Source organism: Stenella coeruleoalba (genome assembly GCF_951394435.1).
Source record: "Stenella coeruleoalba genome assembly, chromosome: 8".
NCBI lineage: Eukaryota > Metazoa > Chordata > Mammalia > Artiodactyla > Delphinidae > Stenella > Stenella coeruleoalba.
The window spans coordinates 76,178,268-76,205,152 of NC_137154.1; the positions used below are offsets into that span (position 1 = coordinate 76,178,268).

General features: G+C 37.4%; 1 protein-coding gene across 2 annotated transcripts in view; it reads left to right on the plus strand.

Annotated features, from left to right (window-relative positions):
• Positions 1 to 26,885, plus strand: part of ARHGAP42 (Rho GTPase activating protein 42) — a 288,105-nt gene that overhangs the window by 139,812 nt on the left and 121,408 nt on the right. For both annotated transcript variants that reach the window (XM_079929104.1, XM_079929105.1), the window contains exon 4: positions 15,200 to 15,271. In XM_079929104.1, coding sequence (XP_079785230.1) covers positions 15,200 to 15,271 — 72 coding nt within the window. The remainder of the gene's footprint in view (positions 1 to 15,199; positions 15,272 to 26,885) is intronic.

Below are 26,885 nucleotides of genomic sequence, written 5' to 3' on the forward strand. Positions count from 1 at the left end.
CACAGACATAGAAAACAAACTTATGGTTACCAAAGGGGAAGGGAGGGAATAAATTAGGAGTTTGGGATTAACATAAACACGCTCCTATATATAAAATAGATAACCAACAAGGACCTACTATATAGCACTGGGAACTATACTCAGTATTTTGTAATTACTTAGAGGGAAAAGAATCTGAAAAAGAATATATATGTGTGTGTGTGTGTATAATTGAATCACTGTGCTATATACCTGAAACTTACACAACATTGTAAATCAACTATACTTCAATAAAAAACAAAACAAAACACCTTACACTTGGAATATTAGTGAAAGCTTACCAAGGATGTGACACTCGGGCTGAGGTTTAAAGTATACCTAAGAGACATTTAGATAGTGAATGGAACAAGTGAACTAGGGAAAGATAACTTTCGAAAAGGTCACAGTGTGATCGAGGGCTTGTAAGTGTGGGAAAGAGAAGACTTCCCATGGGGGAGTGGCCACAGAAAAGGTTATCAGGAGCTTGGGAGAGGCCCCTTCATTAAGGATCTTGGGATAGTGGGCTAAAGAAAGGTCTTTTATATTGAAGGTTGTGGAGAGATGATAAAAGTTGGGGATTGACATACTCTTTTTTAATTTATAGAGACTATTCTGGCAGCTGTGTGGAAAATTAAAAATGGGTGGATTTCGATACTGGGTGCTGAGAGATGTGTAAGGTGGATATTGCTGTAATCTTGGGAAGAGGTGGTGGGATGTGTACTGAGGCCATGGGGAGACCATGGATTGGATGTGGAAGGTGAAGAGGCTGCAGGCTAGGATGATGGGGCAGCTGGCTGAATTTGGTGCCATTCACTGAGAGGAGACAAATCGAGAGAGTAGAGAAGGTTGGGCCCTGTGTTGGGGGTGTGTTTTTGAGGTGCCTATGGGAATGGGACAGACGCTTGGTTTACAGATAGGGAGCTTAGCAGAAATGTCTGGGCTGGAGACAAGATGTATAAGCCATCTCTTCTTGTAATATTTGAGGCATGAAACTACGTTAGGTCACCCATGGATAGGATGTAGAGTTTTCTCTTATCTTGAAATGTAAGATAAAGGTAAGTTAGTTGAGTCTGTCTTTGCTTCTTTTACTCTGCAAGGGAATTCTTGAAAGCTGATGAGGTCAAAAGGCCATTGAAGATGACCTAAAGATACACCTAGATGATCTCATGACGATATGCTTAGTAGGGATGGGGTGGAAGTTTTCGGGTACTGATTTCATTAGCTTGGTGTCTTTACGTTGGTATATGCAAAGCTATTTTTCTTTTGATAGTTGTAATATACAGTCCAGCTTTATTAGAATTCCTGAATTATTTGACAGTGCATTTTCTCATCCAACATTTTCAGATTCATTAATTTTTAGATTAATTAAAATATGCCTTAACTCTGGTCGTATACTAGAATATGTTAGTAATTACTAGAAGCAGAAATTTACAAACAGTATGTTATTGTCAGCAGTCAAAGTGATGGGGATTGTCCTATCGGGCTTCTGTTTGGGAATCTGGGTAATGTTGAGATAAGAAGTAGGGTTTTACCAGCAGCATCAGTCTTCTTGTTTGTGTAAACTGGGCATCTGAGGTGCAAACTTTTGTTCTCCACTAAGTATAGTATCTCTTAATTTTTTAAAAGGAAGCAGAAAAAGAGAGAAGCAAGAGATTTTTTCCCATACCTTTTTCAGGTGTCTCATTACTGCTTTGCATTGTATCAGGTTCTGCGTGTCATCTTAAATGCTCTAGAGTCTGAAGGTCTCAGGCTGTCTGCTGCTGTCAGGAAGGAAAGTAGTTTCAAGCTTTATTTTCTGGAAAAGAATCTTAAACATCCTTTTACCCAGTTCTATGAACCGAATGTAATTCAAGCCATAGCCTGAGGGTAAGCCCCAGAGAGGTCAGATGTTAATGATTTATTAAATGACGGTGTATTCTATTGGGACATACTTTTCACAGATAAGGAAAAGTGTATTTTTTTTTTTATATTTGCCGTGTGTTGTAAAGGGAATTTCTCTAGTATTGACATAGCCCTCGTATTTCACATGATATAAGACCTCACAGAAAGGGCTGAATGAGGTTCTTTACTTCATTGGGTAAGAAAAGTTTTTGACAGCTGTACAGTGTGGTAAACTAGCTCATAGTTTATGACCAGATCTGGCTTTGGAAAAGACCAGGAAGGAGAGTTATAACATATGGAACTTATTTGGGAAGTAATTCTTAGCTATGACTAAGAGCCTGTGCTCAAATGCCTGGGAAAGTTTAAAAGAAAATGTTTGCAAAATAAATCATATCTCTTGTTTGCTAAATTGTAGGACTTAGATAACTTTTGGGTACTCATGGACTTCTGTAATTCTGTATTAAAGCTCTGAAGTTTTCTCTTTTAATCAATTTTTTCTGGTTTTATTTTTAACAGCACTGTGATTCAATTTGTTGTTTTTTTCAATTAAGGAATTATTTATTTCAGAAGATTATTTTCTCTTCCCCCAGCCCCCAGAGATCCTTAAAATAGTCACATTCAAGCAGTTGCTACAGGGGTAGTTTATAGGAAAGATATACTGTGTGTGTGTTAGTTTCTGGTGCTGTTTTTTCTTAACTCTTCAAGTCCCAATTACAGTATTTCCTGTGTTTATTTATATCAAGATAGTATGTGACATAAACATCCCAAGTAAGTGTTGTACCAGGGAAAGTGAGCTAGGAAAAGGCAGTCCTATTATGGTTATGTTTCTGAAAGAATACCCCTTTTTTCTCATTTCCCAAACTTTAGTTGGATAGAATTCTGTGGGGGAAATGCTCCTATTTTAAGTTAATAATTGCAGAAAACTCTTCCTAATCTTCCCTCCGTCTATGCTGATGCTTACCTCAGTGTTACATTATTACAACTTAGCATTTCATGAGCCAGGAAAATCATTATTATTGAACTTAGCTTGACCTTTTATCACACACATAAATATGACATCAGCACAATACTGAAACTGTTTGGGGATGCAATAAAATGTGTTTATCGTTTTCCAAAAAAGATTTGTAATAGTGAAAATAATATACATTTCAGAGTTTAGAAATTAGAAAATAGGAAAATAATCATCTCATTGCTCTAACACTATAGCTCTTTTTTGTTTGTTTTTTCCTTTCTTTAGTGACAGCCTTACTCATATTTCATGTAACTTTATTTGGGGGCAAGACTTAATTTTGGTCCTGCAGTATATTCTTATTGTCTGAGAATGTATAATGTGGTATATATAGTAGAGTCGTTAGAAATACCAACTCTAGAGTCAGACTGCTTGGGTTCATGGTGTGGCCTTGCCACCTACCAGCCATTTGTGACCTTGGGCGAGTTACTTATCCTCTTTGGGTCTCAGTTTCCTTCACTATGAAATGGGAATAATAATAATAGTATTTACTTTTTTATGGAGCTGTTGGGAGGACTGAAGGAGAACTCCCTTGGCCCATGGTAAGTGTTCACGAATTACTGTTATGTGTGTGCTCTAGAATCCATTTCCGCATTTACCTGATGGGAGTGACCGGTTTGCTTTTCTCCTCTATGCTTTCAGCCTGTGTTCTGTAACATACTGCCGTGCTCAAACCCCTGTCCTGGTTTCCAGCTAAAACCTAACAGAGCCATATGGTTTTCTTTCTCAAGTTTTCAGTTCATCACAACAGTGTAACCAGCCTTAAGGAAGGAGGAGTAGGAAGAATTTGGAAGGTGATTTGCATCTCTTATTTTTGAGGAGTTACTGCGCTTTCCATTTTAGCCCACTATGGCAGTTTGTATGATACTAATCTGCCCTCTGTGGTGTTTCGATTTGAAGTACAGTGTTGCATTTTTTTTTCTTTGCAAAACTAATTTATAAGTAAAGAACCTTGTGTGAATATAAGAAGTCATTCTAAGTTAATAGTTATTTGTTTTTCCGTGACTGAATTTTTTTGTTTTGTTTTGTTTTTTTGTTTTTGCATTACGTGGGCCTCACACTGTTGTGGCCTCTCCCGTTGCGGAGCACAGGCTCCGGACGTGCAGGCCTAGTGGCCATGGCTCACAGGCCTATACGCTTCGTGGCATGTGGGATCTTCCCGGACCGGGGCACAAACCCGTGTCCCCTGCATCGGCAGGCAGACTCTCAACCACTGCTCCACCAGGGAAGCCCCGTGACTGAATTTTTTTCTAAAGATAATAGTGATGAGCTTAGCTTCAGATTGCTACCCATATAGTTATAGATTACTACCTATATTACACAGCATATATCAGAATACATTTTATAGAAATACTTCTCTTATTTTCAAAAACATTTAGTTTCCTATAGGTAGGTTGTCATCCTTAGTAATATTATGAGGAACAGTATTTGTTACAGCAGCTCATTGCAGGTACCAATTACGTTACCAGAAATAAGTTTATTCATCAATTTAGCAGTAGTATGTTGAGTTTCCACTATGTCAAAGCACTTTGCTGGGCAATGACTATTAAAAAATCAATAAGACATTATCTCTACCTTTACAGGGCTGGAAAGACAGATATGTAAATAACCTGCAGCATGAGTACTGCCACTCTTGTTAGCAGGAGATGTTTATAGCCAGCATTTTTTGATCATCCTTCAGTGCCCAGGTTCAGCTTCAGAATCTTCTCAAGCCAGCACTACAGAAACCTGCTGTCACTCAGAGAAACTTGGGAGGTGTAAACTGTTTGTCATCATTGCTATAGTAGAAGTTTGTTCAAGGTGTCGCTGTGGAAGCCAGGAAATGCAAAAGCCTTGCTTTGTGTAAAAGTAAGTTTAAGTGTAAAGAAGTACAAATGAGTTCAGTCTTTTAGGTATTGAGAAAGACATACTAAATTGGAAATCTTATAAGTCCACATATACATGTTTTAAAGAGATGCTTTAATAACTAGATAAAAGGAATCTTGTATAGTTAGCACTCTTTGCCATTGTTTATGGTTCAGTATTGGTGCCTTCAAACTACATGTTTAGCTCTAAGCTGTGATGTGCTGGGAAAAAGTTAACTGCCAGCACTCAGGTAGGGGTGTGTGTACATGTGTATAAAAAACCCTGATTTGTAATGCTTGCTGATTTCCATGGTGTAGAAATCTTCACCTCAGATGATTTCGGCCCAAGTTGCTGAATGCAGGTTGGGAAGAGATGCCACGTAATGGATCCTGGGAGCCACTGTGAGCCTGCCCCGTGCGCTCGCTCCAGCACAGCACTGGCCTGCAGCCCAAAGTCCTAATCTTTCTCAATCACTCCTTGTTTTGTTTAGGTCAGTCTCGGCTTTGTTTGTATGCATCTTTATCCTGTGTAAAACTCCTTCCTCCCTTCTCTCCTCACCCCCCTCCTCCTTTGTCTTCCAGCCCTCCTGTTATTGCAAAGCTGCAATAAGAAATTTAAGAAATTGCATATACAGTGGGATATCTTAAATCTTCCTTAAGGTTTTAGCAATCTGCTATTACGTAAATATTGAGCAATTATGATTAAAATACATTAACATCTAGCTACTAAAACGTAATTGCTGTAAATTAACTGTGACTGTGAATTTATTTAATGAATTTTCATTTCTTTTATAAACTTGCAAAGACTCTTAGAAGTTTGCTTAAATTCACAAATGAAGAATTTTCAAAAGATGCATGATTCTAATTTCTCTCTCCAAGGATATTTTTAGTAGTGAATCCTGAGAAGGGTAGAGGAAAATTAGCAAGAAGAAGCAGTATTAAAAGAGGAGGAGGTGATAAACACTGATTACATAAATTATCAATTTGTTGAAGCTCCCTCCTCCTGCCCTCACACATAAAGCCACTTTGACCCCTCTAAGCTCGGGGATAAACCTGGAAGAAAAAAAATCTTCACTGTGGCTATAGTTGTCTCAGCTCAGGATATACAGGGTTTCTGATTTTTAAAGTGGGGGAGAGGGGAGGAGCTATATTCCCATCAGCACAAGGACACTGATATACATGGGACAGCTGTGTTACAGGAAAATCTTTGGCCATCTCCTATAAGGTTAACAACCATAGGGCATCACTGGAATCTAATAGCAATGCCACCAGAGGTGTGCAAGTTCAGGAGATCCTGAGGTTTCCTGAGAATGTCCAAAGGTAGAGGACTGGCAGAAGTAACTTCACCAGTTTCTTTGCATGATGTTTTTACCTAGTCAGAAGGAGGAGCAGTTATATAACACGTTGAAACAGCTGAGGTTGCAGCATTTCTTATATTATTTGGAGCCTGTGTTCTCAAAGGTAGATTTAACCTCAACATTTTCCTTGTATGACCTTTGAGGTAATGCAGCCATATAGTCTATAAAAGTGTTTTCCTAAATGCATACTTTTTGGTCAAAATCAAAAGAAAAGTATTTGTTACAATGAAGGTATGTGCAGGATGTTTGGAGTAACTGTTTTAACTGTTTTTTTTTTTTTTGCGGTATGCGGGCCTCTCACTGTTGTGGCCTCTCCCGTTGCGGAGCACAGGCTCTGGACACGCAGGCTCAGTGGCCATGGCTCACGGGCCCAGCCGCTCCGCGGCATGTGGGATCTTCCTGGACCGGGGCACGTACCCGTGTCCACTGCATCGGCAGGCGGACCCTCAACCACTGCCACCAGGGACGCCCTTAACTGGTTTTTAAGATGTCTGTTTTAATTTGACTCTTCACATCTCTTGTTATTTACAGCTGAAATATAGTTTGACCTTCTCTTTTGCTGTTTTTTTTTTAAAGCCTCCGTTATTATAGTTATAAATGTAGTAATCAGGATGGCAATAAGTAGACACAAGTTTGTGAGGAGGCAGTATGTTATGGTTAGATCTGCTGTTTACAAATGTTTTCCACAACGCTTGAATGCTGTAAAAGTATTCTTAGTTCAACCTCCCATTAGTGATTGCTGGGTAAGAAGAGATAAAGCAAAAGTAGTTTAAGAGTGACAAAAAAATCTAAGAAAAATAACTTACCTTTCTAGCCCAAATAACTCAGTATTCAGAGAATTTCATTTGGTACAACCTAGAGTTAATGACATTATCAGATCACAGTGGGTTGTATGAAATTTTGCAATTTACCCCTCCTCTCTCCCCTCCTTTCTCAGCTAGATTCTATGAAAATGGTCAGTTTCTTCTTGGATGAATGCTCTTCTGCTCCCTCATCTTATAAGTATAGATGGTTTTATTAAAAAAGAGTTAACTTTACTTTGAGTTATATTCGGGACAGTCGTAAGTTCTGGAAGCAGAGAGGACTGCTTGCTATTTGGCCTAGGAACCAGTGTGTTCCATTTAAGAAGCCTTGACATCCAGTATGTGCTGGTGCGATTTCACTCTTTTATATAAAACTCCAGTAGCAACATCCTAAGTCATTTTAAAAAGTGATATTTCATTACAATCGACCTACTCAAAAAGAATGAATTTAGCAGGAAGCAAGTACAACTTTGTATTAATAAGCTCTTACGATCATTATACATAAAATGTAAAAATCTTTGTAAACAGGCTATGAGATAAAGGCATGTTATCATCTTTATTCTGTAGAAAGGGAAACAGACACGGAGAGTCTGAGTAAATTGACTGAGATTGCACAGTTTTCGTGGGAATATTCAAGAATTAAATACAAATCCATGCACTCTCCTGGAGAGTGTACTTCTACTTATTTTCTGAAATAAAAGATGGGATTCATATAGCACCATTCTCCAAAAACTTAAATTTCTTTTCCTAAGTATATTCCTATAAGAAAAGTATTATTACTGGTAAAAGTAAAGATGAAACTAATATTAAATATAAGTGAGTTGGATCTAAATAGATGAGGTCCATTGAAGGAGGATTCATAATGGAACACCGACTTAATAGAATCAAAACATCCAATATTGAAGTAATAAGTGACGTTCAAGGAGGAATTAAATGGATTACTGTGGTACCCAGATAATCTTACATTTTGTTTTAAAGATGAAGACATGGTTTTTCAGAGTACTTTGCTGCTCACATTAAAGGATATAAAGTAAAATGCATTTAGTTTTAACGTCATAGTACTTATTATGTGAAAGTCTTGTTCATATGTCTATCCTTCACACTTCCTGTGAGATTTGGGTTTTGAGTTCTAGTTTAGAAGAGCTGTGAGTTTGCTGACTTAGAGGACTGACTCTTGTGAGGTAGTGGAGAGTTAACTTGACCGGTCTCAGCGTGAGCCTCGGGCTGTCCCTAGACCACTTGCCAGAACTTCATCTAAAAGGAGGGGGCAATAGGATGGGGGTTGGAACAGGCAGAGGAGAGATACTTGCCTGTAATCACAAATTAGGATTCTGATCTGATTTTCCAGTTGCAAATACCAACGGGAAAATGATCCAGTCTTACCTCAGAGACTATTTATAGGTGTCTTCCACATTGATTGTGTTCACTCTACTCATTATTACATACCTTTGTGATCTTTCCCCTCTACGTGGATTGGCTATAATAGGCATCTCAACAGGAAATTGTTTTTGCAGTGAGCTACATCATCCATGTTTTATTTCTGTAAATAACTTGTTCTGTTGTAGCCTTCTCAAACAGTTGCTTTTGATAGCACTGCAGAAAATCATTAAATCTTCTCTTCAAAACCTGGAGCCTTTCAGAGCTTTGATAGTTTGAGGTACGAAATTGTAATCTTACATCCTGGTGAGACACTATAATCATTGATTTGTGATGATCTGTGACTGGTACCAACAACACTCAAGCTTAACCAAAACGTGGAGGGGGGAGAGAAAGTAAAAGTGTAAGAAGAATTACTTTTCAGATTTGTTTTATTCTATCACTACTCACTTCCTTGGACAAACAAGTTATGGTAAGGTTCTCAGCAGTGAAAAGCAAGCATTGAAAATTCCTATAGGACAGCACTTGAAAATTCACGGTCTATAGAAAATAATAATTCATGTGTACTTGGAGAAAAAAAAAACCCAAACATGTTTGGATAATCATTCTTCTAACCACATAAAAACATTTCTAGCCATTACTTTTGAGCGATTTATGAGCACTCCCTTGTGGCTGTTTATTAGAACCGCTTGAAATAGCAAAAGAAAAGCAACAGCAAGCTTAACTGCCAGGTTTAATGTAACACAGCCACAGTTAAAGTGTGTCTACCCAGTAAATGCAGTATTGTAAAGTTTTACCCAATATCAGATTTGCTTCTCTGCTGCGAAAAATAAGTGAAATAGCTGGTGATTATTTTTGAATTTAAAAATGGACCAATATCTATAAAAATAAGTTGTCTAAACCCAAGGTTTAGGTAATGATTAAGAATTATAAAATAGGGGCTTCCCTGGTGGCACAGTGGTTGAGAATCTGCCTGCCAATGGAGGGGACATGGGTTCGAGCCCTGGTCTGGGTGGATCCCACATGCCACGGAGCAACTAGTCCCGTGAGCTACAGCTACTGAGCGTGCGCGTCTGGAGCCTGTGCTCCGCAACTAGGGGGCCACGACAGTGAGAGGCCCGCGCACCGCGATGAAGAGTGGCCCCCGCTCGCCGCAACTGGAGAAAGCCCTCGCACAGAAACGAAGACCCAACACAGCCAAAAATAAATAAATGAATTTAAATTAAAAAAAAAAAAGTGCTCCAATAACCTAAAGGAGTTATTAAAAAAAAGAATTATAAAATAGATAATGGTTAATTGTGCCTTAATTACTGAAATATGACCTTTTTCAAGAATTTATATTAGCAGTATCTAGTGAGAGCATTAAAATTGCTTTTGTATTTTTCCTAAAGCCTCTTAGTGAGGTCATGCAAAGTAACACGTTCCACAGATATTATGGGAGCCTGAATCTCCTGAACTCTGTGACTTGATTCCCACCCCTCTCACCCCCCACAATTACCTTCTGGAAGGAGTTTTATCAAGCCTCTTGCGTAAATCTGTGGAGAAAGAGTTCCATGTGAGCCAGAACTGCATTTCTCTGGATTCTTTTTTAAACCTTGTGAAAGTTAACTCACCAGAGTTGTACCCCAGATTCCCATTTTTAGTTATGGTTTTCTAGCATTTTGTATGTTATTTTCCTTTATTATGCAGTAGTAACAGTAACTAACAAAAATTTAGATACCTTCTTTACTTCACACTTGGATTACTTCAGATTTGAAGAATTTCATCCTGGTGATTGACCAGTATGTAAGGATGAAAGTCATGTGTTCCCTGGGGGGTGTACAAAGATGAGGGTCAGAAGCAGCCAGATCGGGTTGTAAATCCACTTTGTACCCTTTGAGTGTTGGCATTTCCATTTTGATCTCTTGGATTTAGATTCACATGATGTGAACAGCAGCGCATCGACTGCATACAAAAGAAGCATCATATTTCAGATGTAAAACCACACATATGTTATTATGGTTTATGGAAAAATTTAGGTTCCTGTGTTATCTACCACTGTAGATGAATACTCTGAATGGGTCTCTGTTCTGTTAAATTAATTTGGATTTCAATTTCTACCTTTTGAGTAACTACATTTTAAATCATCTTGGGACATTCTCAGACTGCTTAGGAAGGTTCTGAACACGTAGTTGACATTGTGAATTCTGTGAAGAAACAAACATTTATCGAAAGCCTGCCATATGCCAAATCTGTGCTTGTTATTTTAAAAATACATATATATTTCCCTTTGATTTTTATAAAAACCTTAAAAGGTATAGGGATGAAGACATCAAGTCTTAGCAGTTTAGGTGCCGAGATTCAAAATGGATCTGGGTCTAACTTTAACACTCATATTCTTAATATATTCCAGATGATTTTTAGGTTTTGAACTTCATTACTCACATAAAATCAACTTTAATCTCAATATTGTGAAGGGCTTAGCATAGTACTTGGCACACATTAAACACTCAACAAATCATCTCTCTTGTTATCTCTATCACTCCATTGGATGTTTTTCTCCCCCTTCATTTTTTTCTGTTTAGTACCTCTGGAATTTATGTTTTATTCCTTCAATTTCACATTAATAGAATAAGAGTAGGGAGAAGAAAGAGAAAAAAATTGAGCAAGTCCAAAAACAAGAGAAGAAAATGAAGAAATATGGAAGAAGTAGAGATAGGAAGTAATACTTGCCCCATTGCGTGGTTGTTAACGATCACATTTGGTTCAAGTTTATATCCTCAAGTTTTGTTTTATTCCCAGGTCATACTTACATAACAGCGACATAAGAGTTGTGGCAGAGATTTAAACTATTGGATATGAATGTGAATGCCAGTGTCTTAGTATACAGATCTGCGTGCATTCTCTCTCTCTCTCTTTTTTTTTTTTTTTTGGGTTGTGTTGGGTCTTCATTGCTGTGCATGGGTTTTCTCTAGTTGCGGTGAGTGGGGGCTACTCTTCATTTTGGTGCATGGGCTTATTGCGATGGCTTCTCTTGTTGTGGAGCACAGGCTCTAGGCGTGTGGGCTTCAGTAGTTGCAGCATGCGGGCTCAGTAGTTGTGACTCACAGGCTCTAGAGCACAGGCTCAGTAGTTGTGGCGCATGGGCTTAGTTGCTCTGCAGCATGTGGGATCTTCCCGGACCAGGGCTTGAACCCACGTCCCCTGCATTGGCAGGTGGATCTTAACAACTGCACCACCAGGGAAGTCCCCGCATCCACTCTCTTTTCTAATTTTTCCCTACCCAATAAAAAACCATTTTATTCATATTGATTAGTTCTGCTATTTTGAGGTGGAATACTCTGCTGCAATATTTCTTTTGAGTCTTCCCATGGCATCAGACGTAATAGGTCCAAAGTGAAATCCATTGTCTTTATTCTTTCTCTACCAAACATACTCCCTTCCTCATTTATCCTAGTTCTTAATGTGGTGCCAAAGTTCCAGTGCCTGAGGCAGAAAACTTAGTGTCACCTTTGATTCCTCTCCTTCTGGATCCTTTTAATTTTTTTTTTTTTAAACACCTGCCTCTGCAGTTCCCTGCTACCCATCTGTCAACACCGCAGCCACCTGATCTAGTTATCACTTCAAACTTGTGTTCTTCTCCCAGCCATTCAGCTTGCATATCTTGTCTTTATATCTTTATTCTCAAAGTATCCCACATATTACTTCCTAGAAAAAGTTTTTACATTAATCTTCTTTTTAGAAACCAGCAGTGATTCCATGTTCAGGTTACTTTGCCTAGATTATGGGTATCCTTTCCATACTTACTCCAGTTAAGTTTCCTACTAATAATGTACATGCTTTTCCCCAGTTAGATAATGTTATTAGTTAATAACATATGGAACCTGCTATGTGCCAAAACTGTTCAACGTACTTTATATTCATTGTGCCATTCCCATTTTTAAAAAGTTAACTGAAGGCCTGTAACTTGGTCAGTGCACTCACAATTGGGATGGACTCTTAATGAGCGTGTAATAAATAGTTTCTTTTCCTGCACTGCATTCCCCCTTCTCACATTCCATGCTTAGTTTTACCCCCCCTTGCCTTTTTCATGGTGTTTCCTGTTCCTAGGATATTTTTTCTCTTTGGTGTATCCAATTCATATCCGCTTCTAATTCACATCCACTATGCAAATACTACCTTGACTTATTTAGTTCTCATGGATCTTTCCTGTTGTCAAAATTCTGACATATTTATGAGGAGTTCTGCATAGTTTATCATGTAACTATTCTCAATGTAATCAGTTTTGTCTCAGTTTTTCTGAAAATTTTAGCAGGGCTTTATGAGCATTAAATACTTGTTGGATGAATAATTTTTTCCCTCTTCACAAGTAGACATCAACTTTCTGGAAGGTTTAGCCCATTTCTTAATTTTTTTCCCTTCCCCACACAGCTCAGCAATGTGCTTGGCACGTATATAAATACTTAGTGATTGAATGTAGGCGAGTCTAGGCCATCTGCCTTTTGTGACTTTCATGGGAAAATACCTTCTCATTTTGTGCACATAGATGCACTTCAACCAAAAGGGTAGCACAGAAGATTAAGATAAAGAAGTGTATCAGGTATATAATTGCAGAATGAGATACATTATCTGTGTTTATTTGGACATATTAAAAGCCATAAACTTTTAATACTTAACTAGATGTAAGGCACTGAGCTAAGTGTTTTACATTTATTATCTTCATTCTTAGAACCAAGCTGTTGGATAGGTGACGCAGTTGATGCTCAGAATGGTTAAATAGCAGCTCATAAGCAATAGAACTGGGTTTAAACTCAGGCATTCTTGATTTTAAATACTTAAGTGCTGTGCTGCATATCTTGTTATTCACCCTCATTGTTGGAGTTTTCACCACTTGAGACATACCTCCTTGTTTAAGTTCATTAACTTTAAATACATTAGATCATGCTGGTTTCCAGCATAAAGTAAACATTCAGTGACTGTTAGCCTTTATTGTTGCTATTTTTCCAGAGTACACTAAAGTGTCCATGACATTGTCTTTCCCCTTATGCAAACTTTAAAGACAGAATCAGCTATTTATTACCTCTGTAAAATCTGGAGAAATATATATATGTGTGTGTTTAAATGTATTTGGAGTTTCATGAGGGCAAAGAAGATTTAGAGAGTGAGAATTTAAAGTGAGCTACTTTGCTACTGTTTCCAATCATCTCTCTGTAGTAAGATGCAATGCCTGCACAGTGTATCTGGAGGGATGCCTGTCTTGAGCTCACAAATGGGAAGTAGGTAATGGATGTCAGAGGTATCTACAGTTGCCCTCAGTGTCTTGGGAAGGATTTTGACTATTGATCTACTTTGTATGTTTTCACAATGGAGGATTTTAGGTCCTCTTTTCAAGAGGCCATCTCGTTTTTCTGCAAATTGGAGAATGACAGAATCATGGAAGACATTACTATTTTAGTTTTTATTTTTGTGTATACTATCTTTGTGTGTTTAGATTATGGAATTTAAGAAATAAATTCCATAATTTGACTAGAGAATAACCAGTTTAGTGAAAATAAGTGAAAGTAAAACCCTTTTATTGAAATTTTAAAATTTTGATAAAATTTTAAACTTACAGAAAAATTATAAGAAGAATATAAGGAACTCCTATATACTCTTTAACCTATTTTTAAATAGTGACCTATTTGAAAAATAGGTTTTTCTTTCATCTTAACATTTGCTAATTATGTAATAAGTCATGTTATTATCACAGTGGTAGAATGAATGATAATCTTGTTAACTGGGCCTACCTTTTCCCCCTCAGCTTTATTAAGATATAATTGACACATAACATTGTATAAGTTTAAAGTGTACAACATGTTGATTTGATACATTTATGTATTGTAAAATGATTACCACCGATGGCATTAGCTAATATCTCAATCTTGTCACATTGTTACCATTTCTTTTTGGGGTGAGAACATTTAAGATCCTATGTTTAATTTTAATGCTTTCTAAAGGGATTTTTTAAAAGTCAAGACTTCCTTCCAGCATACTGCTATCCTTAGAAATGTCTGTTTCCTCGTATCCAGTCACTACCCCCGCCCCACCTTGAACCCCCTCACCATATTTTTGCAGATCAATTTAAAGATTTATCTGTTTTACAATTTAAATAAAATCCAATTTGGAGTTTGGGGCTAAAATACTGTTCATTGAAATGACATGCAAACCGTGTGAAATGAGAACATTCAGGCAAATCCCAAGTGTAAGGAATATAATTAAACAGGGAAAAAATAAGCCTTATTTTATTTTGCAGCTGTAGAATTATAACATTCTAGTGGCAAGATGGAAGAGCTTTTATATGGCTCAGTTTTTTTTCTTTGTTTTTTTGTTTGTTTTGCTGTACGCGGGCCTCTCACTGTTGTGGCCTCTCCCGTTGTGGAGCACAGGCTCCGGACGCGCAGGCTCAGTGGTCATGGCTCACAGGCCCAGACGCTCCGCGGCATGTGGAATCTTCCCGGACTGGGGCACGAATCCATGTCCCCTGCATCGGCAGGCGGACTCTCAACCACTGCGCCACCGGGGAAGCCCTATGGCTCAGTTTTAAAATGATGCTTGAACTGACTACATTAAACCAGTATAATTAAAGGTATTTTAAAATTTAGTATCTGGTGTGCTATTTTAGTTAAATTTTAGAATATGAAATTTAAATGTTTAAGATCTCATCATGAGTACGTGCTTTCACATTATTAGGATGAAGTGAAATAATTTGTGAAAACAACTTAATTATAAACTAGAAAAAGACTATAACGTGAGGTATTTTTATTTCATTTATAGAAGCAAAGGAGAAGAAAAGCTGTTTATTTAAATAAGTGGAATAAAGGAGCCATCTTTATTTCAATATTGTTTGCATGAATTATACAGGATTTAATGTATTTGCATTTTTGATTTCAGATTCAAAACGCTAATGATGTATTAATTGCGCCACTTGAGAAATTTCGCAAAGAACAAATAGGTGCAGCAAAAGTAAGTGTTGCATTTTATTATTCTTTGGATATTCTCCTGATAATTAAAGATGACAGATGTAATTTCAGACGTTAACATTTTTGAAAGTAGAATGACCTTTTAAAACTTCCGTACGTCATTTAAAATTTTGCACAGAGCCTATTACAAAGACTGGAATTCTTTTAAACACAGAAAAGATATTATTCTTCTACTGAATAGAGAAAAAGTCAGCATAAGTGGGTTCCTCCCATCCCAACAATGGTAGGAAATTAACTGTTTTAAAGACGGTGAAATTATGGTAAAAATATGAGGAGTTTTCCTAACATCTATATAAAATAAAATTAGGCACGAGGTATGTACACTGAAAATTAAGGTAGTAATTATAAAAGACCTTTTATTATTTTTTGTATTTTTTATTCTTAATAAAAATATTAGGAATATAAATATTAAGAATATAATATAAAGTGTTTGTGGAAAACTTTAGACATCTTTTTCAGGCCTTTGCATTAATGTTTAATTGGTTATGGATCAATTAAAATTTCCCTGAGCCTAATAATTTCTGAAATTTACTTGCATCCTCTTTCTTAGATCCATGTTTAACTACCTTCTCAACATCATGTAAGGACATAAAATTTGGGTTTCCAAGATAGAACCCGTCATCTGTCATACTTCCCCTGTCCTTTCTCTGATTTGATTTTCTAATTAGTCAATGACATACCTCTTCCCTCTTTGAGCAGTGCTTTCATTCTCCTGCAGGAATATTTCTCCTCTATTCTCCTCCCTTCTGTCTGAAATATTGAAATAGCCTACTGGTTGGTCTCTATGTCCCCACCCTAATCTGTTAACAAATTTTTGCCATGTTTAACAGTTGTTCTTCAATGATGAAACCTTCAGTGGTTGTCTCTGAGAGAGACAGTTTAATCTCAATAATGAAATTTTTTCACAGTGTGGCCACTTTCTACGTTTCAGTGTACCTCCCTCATCTGGTACAACTGTCTGTTCACTAGTTCCTGTATATATCCTGGCTCTACTAATGTCTTTGCCCAAACTTTTCCCCTCCTTGGAATATTTCTTACCCTTAACTTGTTGAAGTCTTGCTAGCTCTCCATGGTCCCTTATATTCCAGCACCAGAAAGAAGCCTTCCTTTATGTGGGTCTTTCCTCATATATCTGTTCCCCTTCCAGGACTGATTTTTTTTTTTTCTTACAGAATCAAGTAGTCCTTATGCTTATTTCCTGTAAAAAGCTATCACAGTCTGCCTTGAATCAGAGTTTTATGTGCATTTCTCCACCAATTATTAGCCATTATCAAGTCAAGAACTAAACCAGAACCATTTCTGTGTTAATTCAGCAAACATTTATCAATATCTTGGTTGGCCCACTTGTGGCAAAGTATGGTGTTTGATAAGATTAAGGGATACAGTTGTAAACAAGACAGACAAGATCCCCACACTTGTGTCATTTATTATCTTTTGTGTATTTACAAATGCACTGAGGATTGTGATACAGAAGTGCAGGGTGCTTTGTGAGAGTATAATTAATGGAACTGACCTTGTCCAGAGAACCAAGCAATGCCTTCTGGTGGAAGTATTGGTTAAGCAGAGAACTAAATGATGAGAAAGAAATAGCTAGAAATGGGGATACAGGGGCAGCAAGGGAGGAACCTTCTTTACACTCCAGAAGAGGACCATGGGGATGGAGGACGTGTGCATGCCTTTGTATTTACTCGTTATTCTATTTTACTCTTACTCACGATAAAGAAAAGTTGTAGGTAGAGTGATTATATTTGATCAAAATATTATGAAATATTTTGATATTTTAAAATATCACTCTAGTTGCATGCCATGCATGGATTGGAGGAAGCAGGACTGCTTGAGGGAAACCATGCTTGGGAGTTAAAGGACAGTTATCTTGGATTCAGAAGGGAACACTGGCTGTGGAGACAACGGGATGTATTTCAGAGGTAAAATGGAAAGGGTAGGAAATGGGTTACATACTGGGAAGTGAGCAACAGCACATTTCAGTGATGACTCCCAGGGTTCTGTGTTGTAAAATTGGGTGTTTTTTGGAGCCACATACTGAGATAGGGAACATTTATGTTAGGATGGCAAAGATGGTTTGCCATGAATGAATTTGAGGTTTCTCTGAGTCATCCAAATGGACATGGTGAGTTAGCAGGTGTATGTTCAGATCTGAATTAGAAATATGTTTGGGAATTGTCCTCTAGGTGATAATTAAAATCATGGAGATAGATTAGATCCCCCTGGGAAAGAGTAGATTGAGAAGAGGACCTAAATTCTATATAATCTGAGAACTCTCAACATTTGATGTTTGGAAAAAAAGAAAGACAGATAAGGAGGCTGAGAAGGAAGAAGCAGAAGAAGGAAGAAAATACAAGAATGTGGTGTCTCAGAGCAAGAAGTCTTTTCAAGAATAATAATAGCTGATCTTTCTTGAGATCTATACTGTAGGATAGATTTCACTGAGCTATTACATTTGTGACCTGAGTAAGTCCTCACAAGCAACCTTAGTGGTGAGTACAGGTGTTACATCTGCTTTACAGTGAGGAAAATGATGAGGTCACCTGCATGCACCATTTCATAGAGCTGGGAAATCAGCCTATGGATCTGAAATCAAGCCATTTTCCTTCAAAGCCTCGATTTACCACCATATTTCACGTCATCAGTGATATTTTTTTGAGGATTTTTTTTTTTTTTTTTTTTTTTTTTTTTTGCGGTACGCGGGCCTCTCACTGTTGCGGCCTCTCCCATTGCGGAGGGACGCGCAGGCTCAGCAGCCATGGCTCACGGGCCCAGCCACTCCGTGGCATGTGGGATCCTCCCAGACCGGGTCACAAACCCACGTCCCCTGCATCGGCAGGCGGACTCTCAAACACTGCGCCACCAGGGAAGCCCCATCAGTGATATTTTTATGAAGTTAAAAACCTTTGTGAAGAATTCTTTCTCTAGCACAGAATATTCCAACTTTTTGGCCCATTTAAAATAGTAAATTTCATATGTGTATAGATTCTTATTTGCAGGTTTAGGTTAGCTACAGTTGCAGTAGCATGAGCAATTACACCCATTTTATTTTGTTTTTTAAGTATCTCAATTGCTGGACAGGTCAGCTGGACACACAACAGTGTTCTATGACCTTTCCTACTCGTTGGGAGGTTGAACTTGTAGTTGAATTAATTCAGATGAAATCTTGAGCATAAATATGGTTGTACTGGGCCTCTTGGTGGTGGTGATTCTGTGTATTTTATTTGCCTGATGGCTCTTAGTACTATATTGTTTCTCAGCTGCTAAGTGATCCTTGTTTAGTAAAGTGAATGGAAAGTAGGCATTCTCTTCTGCAATATTTGTATAGGTCAATTTTCTTTTTTTCTGTTATTGCAGAAACATCTTGGTAGGAATAAAAATCTTGAAAATGTTGATTTTTTTTCTATCGCTTTACTTCCTGTTTTGCTTAGGTATTTTCTTACTTGGTAAATAAAGTTAATTCTACAAATGACACTCTTACACTTTTCACAGTCTTGACAGTGGAGGTTTCCCACAAGTGTGTTCAGGCTGATGAGTCAGCTAGAAGGCAAGAGTGTCATTTAAGGTCCACTGCAGTCAGGACCTCCTCAGCTTGGACCTAGTGGAAAACAACTGAGTCAGAGTGGCCCTCTCCTCACATGCAGATGATTCTATTTAACCGAAGTGGATAAAGTCCATGGATGGCAAACATTTCCTTTGTTAAAGTGTGTTTTTGAGACACACTTGAGCTTTGAGACACCTGATACTTTGCTGTGGAAAGCAAGGCCCTGAGCGAGTTACAGTTGTGGGAAAAAAACACTGCATCTGTGAGAGGCATTAGAAAAGATTAATGATGGGGTTGTTGAACTGAAGGACGGAAGAGATGGGTCCTGCTTTGTGAATAGCTAAAGATTAGAAGAATTATCCATAAACACTTGTCAAGAATGTATTTATTTAAAGGTTCTTAGTCTGAGGGTGTATGCAGAATGAAATTGTATTGCAGGCCTGACCTATTACATGTGTCAGACATAGAAGTGAATGTTTGGTTTCTTTAATTCATCTCCTCATACACTGTTGACTTAAATGCTAGAAATGAGTGGAACATAGGTATTCCGAATGAATAATGCCAGCTAGAATTTCCACAATATGAGTATGCCTAGAGAAGCATTATTATAGAGCAAGATGAGTTATAACTTGTTATCACACTTTTTTGTATATATTAACAGCTATATTTCATTGTATTGGAAGCGTCCTCCTTGCCCTCAGAGAGAATGAATTGTACGTCATATCTGCAGCTTCCACACGTGTTCCTGCATAAACTGGCTGATGCCAAAATATTGGTAGAACTTCATATCTGAGTTCCTAGTCAAAAACAAATACATTAGGGAGAAATCTGGGTGACCAGTGGCTCATTTTCCACATATAAACGGACTGAGCGGCTGGCTGGGGGTGCTCAGTCCCCAGTCCCCAGAAGGAGGACCAGAGCTCAGCTCTTCAGACCAGCAGTCTTTTGACTACTCCATGCTGCTCTTTAGAATACTCTTTTGTGAAATATTTTTTTCTTTACTTTTAGCAAACAAATGTTTTAGTGTGAAATATCTTAATGATAAAAATGTTGTAAATAAGCCCAAACTTGCCCACTTTGAATCAAACCTATTTAATGTATCTGTCTTGATTTAAAAATTCCCCAGCACAGGCCTGGGCAGTATGCCTCCTTGTAATGGAAAATGTCCTGTGGTGATAGGCCCAATGGAGCAATCACCCTTCCAGGGAAGGGGGGATGAATCACACCTTTAGTCTACCCCTGGGCTCAGGGTACCCCACAGACCCCTCTCAACAACCCTCCCTCCCAGCGTTTAAACTTTGTGCCTTTGACCATCTGCTAGGTCTGAAGATATTTTATGCAAAGAGTTCTTGGGCCCCTGAAGTCAAGGATGGGGGTGCTTGGCAGCTGTTCCCTCTCCCTGGGGATATGCAACCCTTAGAGATTGCCTCGGAGCCCCCTCCCAGCCAGTGGGGAGATGGACCCCTCCCTTGCTCAGTGCCTCCTGGCTGGGCCTTCACCCCAGGGGGTCCATATATACATTTGATAAGCCCACCTCTCCCATGTTGCATGCATGTTATACTCCAGAACCAAAGTATAGCCCTTCCCCCTGTAGCCTCTGCTCTGCCTCCCCCTGCTGGGGTGGTGGGGGTATGACTGAAGGGTCATCCTAGGTAGATTTTGTGGAGGTGGGAACAGAGGCATTGAGACTCTAAAGCAGTAGACAATCCCCAGATACCATCGATAGATTTGGAACTGCATTTGTTGTTTGTTTTATATGCATATATTTTAGGGCTGTCGATTTACTTTCCTAATTTGTTTTCCATAGCTTATTCCTGAGCACAAAATGCTAATAATCGATTACATTTATTTTTCCTCACCCTGGCCTTTGAGGCAGTTGGGACCAGTAGCATCATCTTTTCTACTAGAGACACCAGAGGCCTAGAGAAGAATGTGAGCTAGGACTAGAGAAACTTGGACCTCCCACCAAGAGGCTGGGAGGCAGAAGTTTGGCTGAATGAGTGTTAGTTTCACACGGGGCAGGGGGTAGGGGGATGGGGACACTTAAAACCTGTAGTTACTGAATCCCTTCTACAGGCGGGTCCTGCCTCCAAAGGACAGAGGAGCCAACCCTGCTCTGTCATTAGGCCTTGTGGATAGGGAACGTGGACTATCTAAATCCTCACCTCCCTTTTTTTTTCTTTTCTTTTTGTTTGGATGTTTTCACAGGTCTCACTTACACCAAAGGGAAAGAATCTTCATTAAAGTCCATATTTCTTCTAAAAAAAAAAAAAAAAATTTCTCAGCACACAGTATGCAGTTAACATGGGCTGGTTTTATTAGATAAGAGACTTGAGAAATACTACCCATTAAAGTTAAAAGGTACATTTTCATTTGTATGGGAAATGTTTTTAAGACTGGTTTTCATTTTCACTTAGACCTTACTGGAAATCATGTGAACATTCTTCCATGGTTTTAAAACAAAAATAAATGATATAATATTAGTCATGTAAAAATAGAACTTGATTTTCTTTACGTTGATTTCTATTGAAAACTACAGTAGAACTGGATAATTCTTGTCCCTTTGTTCTGTCCATAATAGAGTTTGGTTCTGCCTCTGAACATTTGTTAATTACACAGCAAGGCATGTTAAAAAATAATAATTTTAGCGTATAGTACCTAAAAAATCTGTGGCTAAGTATCACAATTAATTCCTTTTACAACCTTAAAATTTCCTTCATGTGAAAAATGGCTGCATTCTAATTTGTTGTCTCAAATATGCAAATGGTTTAGGGAATCTAGAAGAATTACAGGTACTTATTTCAAGTTTAAAAGAGTTTACCACTAAAGCAAGTTATTCATCTAATTTAATGCATAATAAATACTTTGGACTCATGATGAGAACAATCCAAAAGGGAATTCTCTGGCGATCCAGTCATTAGGACTCCGGGCTTCTACTGCAGGGGCCACTGGACTGCCCGCAAATTCCCTTTTGGATTGTTCTCATTCATGAGTCCAAAGTATTTATTATCCATTAAATTAGGTGAATAACTCAGTTCAGTGACCAACATATGGTTACCATAGGAGAAGTGGGGGAGGGGTAAATTGGGAGATTGGGATTGACATATACACACTACTATATATAAAATAGATGACTAATAAGAACCTACTGTATAGCACAGGGAACTCTATTCAATACTCTGTAATGACCTGTATGGGAAAAGAATCTAAAAAAAAGTGGATATATGTATATGTATAACTGATTCACTTTGCTGTACAGCAGAAACCAACACAACATTGTAAATCAACTATACTCCAATAAAAATTAATTAAAAAAAAAAGAAAGTGGTTTATAGGATCAGAGTATGGATTTAAATCACCTTACTTTCCTCCTGTTTTCAACAGGTCCTACAGAGAATGGTCAGGATTGGTTTTTCATATGCTGCTGATGGCCACTGAGCTGAGTCTCTCTCTTAGACAGATATTCTCTGGCAATGACTGTATTTGGTACTGAATTCTCTGGGTGAACTAGAAACAATTTGATAGTTGTTTTGAGACTACTTATGAATCCCTTTATTGTGCCTTCTATCAGTAGACTCTATTATGTTATATAGAGTTTTAGAATTACTGATTTTGTTATTTGATCCCATTTTTAAACGATAATAGTTACGCTTTATAATAGTTAACCAGGTACTGCCCTAAGCACATTACATGTAAACTCATTTAATCCTCACAACCAACATATTAGATAAGAAAACTGCTGAAACTCATTTTATAGATAAATAAAATGAGGTGCAGAGAAGTTAAGTAAATGGGCCGAGGTCACATGACTAGTAAGGAGTATAGTTAGATTTTAAACAAATGAGATCAAGCCTATAGAGTACTTTCGTAGCACCACCACATGTTTGATGCTCAAGAAATACTAATTCCTTTTCTCTGTTCTCAGCGAAAATTGTCTGGTTAGCTCATTTAGAGAGCAAAATAATGTCTTTTAATTGTTTAGCAGCCAGTTCTGTGGAGTCATACAAACTTGAAATCAAAACCTGGCACTTAGTACTTATAGGAAATGTGAACTTGGATAATTAAATACTTTTTAAAGTTTCGCTATCAGAAAAATGGAGACATAATAGAATCGTCATAGAATTAATGATAGCATAATTTGACATTTCATATAAATTGCTTAGCATAATTTCTTCCACATAAGTACTAGGATGTTAATTGCTCTTATTTTATAATTAATAATAATTACTGCTATTATATCCTTTCTGTCAGCATTACTCAACATACTGCAGTAAAAGTAAGGTCATTGTTCATACAGGTTAGTTTGCCTTATTTTTTTTTCATAGAGACAAATGCAAGTTGATTGCTAAATATTTAGATAGAGTGGTTCATGGGGCTACCAAGCAAGAGGGCCTTAGATATACATTACCTATAATTTAATAACACTATACAGTCTATGGGGCACTATTACTTATAACAGTCTAACAAAATTGGAAGTATCGTCATTCTTCAGATGACTCTCTGAGACCCAGAAAGGTCAAGTGGCATTGCCAACAACCCAGAGGTGCACATGTGTTCTATCTGGGACTCAAATCCAGGCCTTCTGATACCTAATTCAGTTGTTTGGCACCTGACTCCATCATGGGAATGTAAACCTTTTTTTTTTATAGTTTATTGTGTATTTTCACCATCCTTTACAGCATTCTTATGAGGCGAATATCAGCCCTAATTGACCCCATTGCCACCACTAGAAAAACAAACCAGATCACATTCCTTGGAGACAGTGAGTCAGTAGTAATCTGTATCCTTGACAGGTGGTACCATTCAATGTCTCCACATGCTCTGAAAATTCTGAGGGTATCGTGTTCTTATGTATATTTCAGAACCTGACAGTCATTGGAAAAGCTGAGCCTCACATAGAGTTGGACTTCTGGATAGGAATGTAACCCAAAAACTACTTTGCTGAATAATTTAATTTATATATATTACATCAGTATGTATTAAATGTGTATTGTGTTTACATACATATGTAGATTATTATAACTTTATTAAGTGACTACTAATTGCTCGGATAAGAACATATGCTCTTATAATTTGATTACAATAAATTGTAAATAAAGTTATCACTATTTTCCTTCCTAATTATTCTTATGTTATTTATGTTAATTATAATATGCCTGAAGACTGATACTTAAGAAACATTTTAAGCTTCCCCACAAATTGTATTTTTACAGAAAATCCTGATGCTAAATTTTTAGGTCAAATATATAATTTTTAAAAATTTTCACACAGTTTACAAGTGCCATACATAAATAGGAATTAAAAAATACAGTGGAGTCTCACTAAGGAGCATCATTGTTGAAATCAATGCCCAGAGATCTGGAGAGTGAAATCCACTGTACAGTTAAGATTCTTTTCATTCTTCAGTGGTCAGCCTTCTTCAGTGAGAATAGAACCTGTTTCCTTGTCATGAAGGTTCATCTGTAGCAAATCCAGTTACTTAGGGTTAACCTGGTAGAGGGAGAAGCTCTAACTAATGAAAATTTTCTAGGTCTCTTGTTTCTAACAGAGACAACAGTGAGGAGTTCAAGAGTTCCACCTGCACAGAGCACATTTCCCTAGTGAACTTTGTATCTTCTCCAGATAACAAGGTGGTTTCCTTGGTTCTGAGACTTAGTGTTTTTATTTGTAGATACTTTCTTTCCTCTACCTCATCTGCTGGCTGCCCTGCTGCAGAAGAGCTTCCTACTTGAGAGGTTATGCCTCAAATCCATTTCACCATATATATGTTGGTTCTGAGCATGCTGTACATGTTGCTATTTTTACTTATACCTTCTTTGTTCATGATTACTGCCTTCCCAGTGGTCCTTGAGATGGTTGGGAGGCTATTTAAGTGGTTGGAAATATTCTGAAACATTTAGGAAACTTCATATTGACTTCTGTGGAAAACTCAAACAAGAACTCAATAAAACTGGAAACATTTTATTTTATGTTTACATTTTAGAATTCAGAGCAAGTTGCAGATACAGACAGAAGTCCTTTTCAAGCGTCAGGAATATGTCGGTCTGTAGTAAGCACCATTTGATGTTAACTACGGAGCTCTGATAAAATGACTACCATCAGTGACCTAAGCTATCCTGTATTTGATTTTATAATGTAATAGTTGCCTGTTTGTTGTGAAAAAAAGAAAAACAGAAAAATATCAGAGTTTATTATCAGGGTGAGCTAAGAAAGAAAATGAAAGATGAAGGATTTTCCAAATCATTTTTATAGAATACTAATTTTTACACCTTGTAATCTATTCTTTGGGGGTTTTGCAAATGAGTTATGCCATCACTTGACTTTTAATGGTGCTTTATTGGTCTGTTCCTATTGCCATCACCTATATTTTATGTATATCAAGTTGGAATTAAAACTTTATAATACACATTGAAGTAATTAGAAACCCTCTAAAGACTATGAATCAGTGTGTTAAATATTTAGGAAATGTATACAGATTTAAAAATTATGAAGAATCTCAGACTACTTCCCCTAAAAAATTAATTAAAACCTTTTGTTACATTGGAAATACAGAACATTTTCATGTCTAGTTCAGCAAAAAGAAAAAAGAAAAAAATTTACTGAGTGCCAAATGTCAAAGTTACCAGGGACAGTATTTGTCAGAAAGCATCTGAATTTGTTCAACGTCCCTGTTAAGTTTAGGGTTTTTTTTTTTTTAATATGACACTGTTCTAACTTACCAAACTCTTGTTTTCTATAAACAGCTTCAATTTCTCCGTGTTCTTGTTAAAAATTTGGCAGTGGAAACTGAACATGAAGCCCCAAAGAGTGTCTGGTTACTACGTTTTAAAAAAGTATCAATATTGACCGATGAAATTATTTACCTTTTCACTGTTCGTGTCACATTGTTTATTCAGGTCAAAGTAAAATCTCAGCATCTCTTAAGCTAGAGCTCTTTGATTCCATGCTTGCCTGGTAGACTTTTTGGATTTGATGGTGAGACATAATATGTTTCAGTTACTTCATTCCAAAGTCATGAGGTCTTTCGGCATGTAGATTTTATCATCTAATATATTGACAGGTTCTCTACTACCTCATCCTCCTTTCCAAGCTCTGAGTCATTAGAAATCTGATGAGCATGCCATCAGTCATCTTGCCTTAAGTCACTGATATGAAAACATTCAACTTCATGGTGTTGATCTGCTTTATACTAGGCACGGTGTTCAGTCTTGCGGACGCAAAAATAAAATATGATGCTTGCCTTCATGGAGTTCACAGAATAGCAGAGGAAGCCGCAGGGAAACAGATAATTAAGATGGAATGGGTTTAGTGGTTTATCTGAAATATGCCTGTAGTCTTATATAAGCACAGTGGAAGAAACAATTTATTCTTCTTAACTGGGGATGCTGGCAAAGACTTTTATGAAGTTTCAGCATTCAGCAGGTGCAATTTAAAGGCCGGCAGAAATTTTCCAGTCAGTGTAAGGGAAAATAGCATCCCAGGCAAAAGAAAAGTCATAGTGACATAAAAAAATTTGTGATGTGGCTTAGAAGCTTGATATATTCTAGTGTGATTAGAGCTGTGGTGTTTGGCCTTTTTTAACAGCGACAGCAAAAACATGAACTGCATTAAGAAATGCACTTTATATCACAATTCACTGAGTATATGTGCTAATATACTTCTATTACTACATGTGATGTAATCTGGTATTTTCTATTGTATTCTATTCTAATCTATTTCATTAAAACAATTGCTGGTTATAACCCATAAAATTGATTGTATAATTAACCAGTATGTCAGAACCCATAGTGTGAATAAATATTGGGCTAGAGCTTAGTGTGTGTATGCAAATGGAAGACGTGGGCAAATTAGTGAAAAATGGGGCAATGAAATTAGTGAAAAAGACTAACTAGTGAAATCAGTGAAAATTTCACTAATTAGCAAATTAGTGAAAAATACCAGCTGGGCCAGAATAATGGGGAGTTTTGTGCTGCACCAAGGAGTCTTTTTGGTTAATGATAATCATATATGTCAGACAGTTTTCTAGGCAGCTCACATACATAATTTTTGT